The sequence below is a fragment of the Hemibagrus wyckioides genome, linkage group LG19 (assembly GCF_019097595.1).
Source record: "Hemibagrus wyckioides isolate EC202008001 linkage group LG19, SWU_Hwy_1.0, whole genome shotgun sequence".
Lineage (NCBI taxonomy): Eukaryota > Metazoa > Chordata > Actinopteri > Siluriformes > Bagridae > Hemibagrus > Hemibagrus wyckioides.
The window spans coordinates 3,421,751-3,427,759 of NC_080728.1; the positions used below are offsets into that span (position 1 = coordinate 3,421,751).

Below are 6,009 nucleotides of genomic sequence, written 5' to 3' on the forward strand. Positions count from 1 at the left end.
AGTAATGTAGTATCTTTATGATACATTTTAATTTTAAGTGTTTCTCAATGATTCTCTGTTTGATGTGTTTTAGAAAATAGATTAACAAATTATGAGAAGAATAAGAAGAGGAATACATTAGATTAAATAATTAATAGGATAAATAATAAAGAAAGAATAAAGGGTAGTGAATAAAATAATCACTCGATTGTGTTTCAGGAAGCGCTGCATGATGATATACAACCACAGAGTGATTTTACTGTATATTTACTTACACTTGCATATCTTGAGTTAGATTCTGCTGCTACAACTTCGACTACTACTACTAATAATAACAGTAATGTATATATAGAAAGGATTAGGAAGAAAAAGAAGCTGGTAAGTTAAAAGCTGTGGCGTTCTGTTTCATTTTGTTGGTTTCATTTCCGTTCAGGCCCGCATCCTCTCCTGTTCTCAACAAGGTCCTGGAGATGGCAGATAAATAAGCAGGCGCTGGGTGGTGAGTTTCATTAAGCGGTTTCATTTCGACAGAGCAGGATGTGTGGTAAAGGCAAACACCGCGAGAGGTTCAGCAAATGGGGCGCAAGGTGTCACCATAAGGTCCTTAACATCCATAGAATGACCAAGCCGGCTGTTCGCCGCAAGAGATTCAGCAGATGGGGCGCAAGGCGTCAATGCAGTAACATCCAGAGAATATTCACACAGGCTGTTCACCGTCTGGTTCGCTATTACAATGTTAAACTTATTTCCAGCCTAACATGCGAAGACTTTTACAATCAATTGAAGGTGTTCTTGGAGAACGTGATCCGTGACGCCGTCTCATACACCGAGCACGCTAAAAGAAAGGTCGTCACCACCATGGATGTGGTGTACGCCCTGAAACGCCAGGGACGCAATCTGTACGGCTTCAATGACTAAACGCTTCAACACTGAACGACGAGAACACAACGGCTCTTTTAAGAGCCACCCAAATATCCTGAAAGAGCTGTTTCTGATTTACTGCTTGTGTGAGAGAAAGATTAAGAAAAGAAATCGGGTCTCTCTCTCTCTCTCTCTCTCACACACACACACACGACAAATACAATCTCTGTACTACTAAGGAGCAAAAGTGGCAAAATTATATGCACAAGACTGACAAGACGATCGAACGTAGAGAAAAAGTGGAAATAGTTATGTATGTATATTTGTTGCTTAAATTATATTGCTGTAGTTGTTGACTGTCACTGAAATCTGTACATATGACAAATAAACTTGAATCTTGGGTTTATGTAAACCCAGTAAACATATAGAAGGACAGAGAAATATGTCCTTAAACAGTAATAACAAAAATTTCATACATTTTTCAGACACTAAAAGGGCGTGTTGTCTGATGAAAAATGAAAACGAAAGCAGACACTCCTGAGACTCTGTGTCTTAGACCAACAGGAAGCCACATCCGTAGATATATGAAGTAAAAACAGAGATGGGGTGAGGCTTCTTTTAATATTAACACACACAAACTGATACTAAGACAAAATGTAGAATAGATTAATCAGAAAAAGAATGAACAGTATGGATTTCCGGTGTGACTAACTATGGAGTAGGACGTGTACTTGGAAGCACCCGCCAAATCTAACTGTTTTGTTTTGTTTTTTTTGGGCACATTTTCTTTACCACCCAGTTGTGGAGGTTTACAGTTTGTTCGACAACTTTAAAGTGGTGTTTTTGGTTATTAGATATCTGTGTAACATGCCTGCCAAAACAGTTAAAATTAGTAGCGTGTCAGCTCCATCACAAAGGCCTGCTTCTCCTGCTGCAGCTGCTTCATCGCGTGTTGTTAGCTCGTTAGCTAGCGCTGACCCACCGTTCAGCATTGCGGATTTTAAGGCTGAGCTTCTTTCTGCGCTACAGCAAGATGATGCGGAAATGCCCTACTTTCATGATATAATATCACTGTACCGTGTACTTTTTACATTTTCCATGCATGCAATGGTGATTTCCTCATCTCAAACAATTTATTGAAACAAAAGCCAACAACAGTGGTGGGTATACCACAACAAAAAATGTCAATGTCTCAATAATTTGTCAAGTGCCCTTGACCATCAATTACAGCTTGACAACGATATCTCATGCTGTTCACGAGTCGACTTATTGTCTGCTGAGGCATGGCATTCCACTCTTCTTGAAGGGCAGCCCTCAGGTCATTGAGGTTCTGGGGTGCAGGGTTACGAGCCTCTACACGGCGACTCGGCTGATCCTATAGGTTTTCTATGGGATTCAGGTCTGGAGAAAGTGCAGGCCACTCCATTTGAGGTACCCCAGCCTCCAGCAGCCGTTCCCTAATGATGCGACCTCGATGAGCTGGAGCATTGTCGTCCATGAAGATGAAATTAGGCCTGTATTGTTCATGCAGGGGCACAATGACTGGATTAATGATGTTATTCAGGTAGTATTGGCTTGTCACTGTACCATTCACAAGTAGACACACCTGCCCAGACTGAAGATTGACAGCACCAAAGGCTTGTCTCCTTGACGTCTCCAACATCATTGGTGGCCATCATTTCTGCTCAACGTGAATCGACTTTCATCAGAGAACAGGACTGAGGTCCACTGGTCCTTCGTCCAAAATAAATGCTCCCTGGCCCATGCAAGACGATGACGCCTGTGCCTGGTGGTGTGGTCAGGTACCCTTGCAGGTCGTCTAGCACACAGACCACGCTGATGTAAACGGTTTCAAGTGGTCTGACGTGACACTTGGGTGCCTCTCACCTCCCTTAAATGTGCCTGGAGTTGAGTGGCATCCATCATCCGGTTCCGCAGGGCACTGTTCACAATGAAGCAGTCATCAACATGGGATGTGGCCAAAGGACGTCCACTTCTATGTCTTTCTGTGACTCTTCCAGTCTCTCTGTATCTCTGTCGCAACCTGCTGATGACACTCTGTGACACTCTAAGCTCAGTAGCCACTTCCCTCTGAGAACATCCTGTTTGAAGCCTCGCAATGGTGAGGTACTGTTGATCAGTTGTTAGGTGTGGTCTTGGTCTCATGATGTCAAAATGTGAACAGCATGATGAAGAGGACTGTTTAAATACCAATTCTAATGGAACCAGAAAATTTATTGGTCGATTCATGGATCAAACACCAGTTGTGAATTTTGCCATTAAGCACCTTGTTAGAGAACAGCAAGTTCTGCAAAAAGTACTGAAACACTGAACAGTTGGACATGTGCATTCAAAAGTGTAGAGAAGGTCAAATTAAATTCACCTGGAAAGGTTATAGTGCATTTTCGGTGCATCCTGAAATTTCACCCGAAAGCCCAATATCCTTAACTTTTTGTGAGTAGTATATATATATATAGGGTGATAAAAATACATAAAAATGTATACACATTCCAGCGAAAGAAAAATTTGTATAAATATTTTATTACAAAATTTATTGCTATACATTATAGATTGATATATATATATATATATATATATATATATATATATATGATACTAACATAATATACATCATACTGTTTTTCTTATCCTAAAGTGTATATACATTTTTTGGCTGGTGGATGATTCTAGGATTTTCATTTAAGGGGGGCTCAGCCCACAATGATAGTATAATAGTAAAAAATATATATAAATAAATAAATTAATTAATTAATTAATTAAAATAAAGGTTTGACTAACAGGGTAGGATGGCAAACTTATTGCAGCATTCCACTGTATGCATAGATGTGTATAACATTTGAGAACTGAAGCCAAAGATCTTCCTGATCACACACACACACACATACACACATACACACACACACACACACTTGTCCTCTGATCCTCGCTCTGTGATGCTGTGGTCTGTGGATTGAAGAACGTGCTGAAAGACGGGGAGGAACCGAAGAGCCGCCGTTTTCATATGAAATTTAAAAGGAACTGAGGCGAACCCCAATTTGTGTACAGTTTATGGAGAATCTCAGAATTTTTAGGGGGGCTGAGTAGAAATGTTAGGGGGGCTAAAGGCCTCCCCTAAAAATGGCCTAGCGACACCCATGCCTGTATATATAAATTGTAAACATGAAACTATATTAAAAAAAAATAAAGGTGAAAGAGCCTCTAGTGGACATAGTCTAGTATTTATAGCACCAGCCACACTGGACTTTCTCATACCCATGTACACTCTCTATGGGAAATATTTTGGAACATTAGGCCTTTCCACTCGTAAGATATGAGAAGATTCATTGTCTTCTATTATGTTCTCATGTAAATCATCACCATAGTAATGATTCAAGGTATCAAAAATTCCTTCACAGTTTCACATCAGCCATGTCTTGACATTATTCTGACTGACTTTGAACCGAATCAGGTGAAAGTAAGGGAGAAAATATTAGAGATTTTAAAAAGTGACACACTTCCTGCTGCCAGTTGGTGGCGCTATGACCGAGACTCACAGTTGTCATATCAGTGTGATCAGCTTTCAATGCTTAACATAATCCTAAGGTTTCATGTAGATCACTTAATGTACACAGAAGTTATTAGCCACTTCCTGTTTCGTTTTATTCGCCATAAGTTTAAGGGCTCCTCACGGCTGAACCGTGTGAGAAATCAAAAATCAGTTTTGCATTATCAGTGTCTTGAGATCATATTAGCCTGGGTTTGGTGGCGGTTGTATCAGTGTCTTGAGATCATATTAGCCTGGGTTTGGTGGCGGTTGTATCAGTGTCTTGAGATCATATTAGCCTGGGTTTGGTGGCGGTTGTATCAGTGTCTTGAGATCATATTAGCCTGGGTTTGGTGGCGGTTGTATCAGTGTCTTGAGATCATATTAGCCTGGGTTTGGTGGTGGTTGTATCAATGTCTTGAGATCATTTTAGCCTGGGTTTGGTGGCGGTTGTATCAATGTCTTGAGATCATATTAGCCTGGGTTTGGTGGCGGTTGTATCAATGTCTTGAGATCATATTAGCCTGGGTTTGGTGACGGTTGTATCAGTGTCTTGAGATCATATTAGCCTGGGTTTGGTGACGGTTGTATCAGTGTCTTGAGATCATATTAGCCTGGGTTTGGTGGCGGTTGTATCAATGTCTTGAGATCATATTAGCCTGGGTTTGGTGGCGGTTGTATCAATGTCTTGAGATCACATTAGCCTGGGTTTGGTGGTGGTTGTATCAATGTCTTGAGATCATATTAGCCTGGGTTTGGTGGCGGTTGTATCAATGTCTTGAGATCACATTAGCCTGGGTTTGGTGGTGGTTGTATCAATGCCTTGAGATCATATTAGCCTGGGTTTGGTGGCGGTTGTATCAATTCCCTAGGAGGAGTATTTCAAATTCCACTGGGTGCGTTTTGCAAACAACTCAAAATAACTCACTTCCTGTGGATTAGACTTAATGACATGCAGTGTGAAAGTTGTTCAGCTCACTGAGATCTAAGTGTGTACCAAGTTTTACATGGATGCAAGTGTGTATCAGCTATGCAGCAAGATGTTCCAGGGGGTGCTGTAACGGGTGTGTGCCACGCCCAGGGCCGAGCCACAGTGACGTCCTAATGGCCGCAGATTCCAACCTGTCTGGTGATTTTCAAGAGTTTTTGAGCATGTTAAGTGGTCCAAAATGCCCCGAAAGTTTGACAAAAAAAACACTAAACATACACTAAAATACTTCCCTATAGTATTGGAGCATTCAAGACTCATTAAACGTACAAAGTGGCATTAAAACATTAATCAAAAATTAAATCTTTAAAAGATTAAAAACTTTTTTCTTCGTGTGTGATGTGGAGCTGGGTTAAAGCTACATTATTAATCAAAGTGTACAGTGCTGATATAATTATATTTCCAGTGATTTTATAAGGAATAAATGTTGTAATGCTTGTTATGGACCTTATGGCTTTTCATTTCTCCCACAGCCCTTATGTCAAAGGTGAACAGTGGACAGTGTAGAACAGACACAGGGTGAAGGTGTAACTTGACCTTCCAATGTCTTACAAGTAATTCTGATTATGAAGCTAAAACAATTCTGTGTAATAACGTAAAGGATAATACTTAGCTATGGAAGGCAAAACAACTATAT

At 40.5% G+C, this 6,009-nt stretch overlaps 1 protein-coding gene across 1 annotated transcript; it reads left to right on the plus strand.

Annotated features, from left to right (window-relative positions):
* The first annotated feature begins 506 nt into the window (after positions 1-506).
* LOC131370042 (histone H4-like) lies at positions 507-1,113 on the plus strand. Its single transcript, XM_058417072.1, has one exon. The coding sequence runs from the start codon at positions 517-519 to the stop codon at positions 895-897; it is 381 nt and encodes a 126-aa protein (XP_058273055.1). The 5' UTR covers positions 507-516; the 3' UTR covers positions 898-1,113.
* The last annotated feature ends 4,896 nt before the right edge of the window (positions 1,114-6,009 follow it).

Coding starts and splice junctions, on each gene's coding strand:
- LOC131370042 (XM_058417072.1), top strand. CDS start 517: ATGTGTGGTAAAGGCAAACACCGCGAGAGGTTCAGCAAATGGGGCGCA.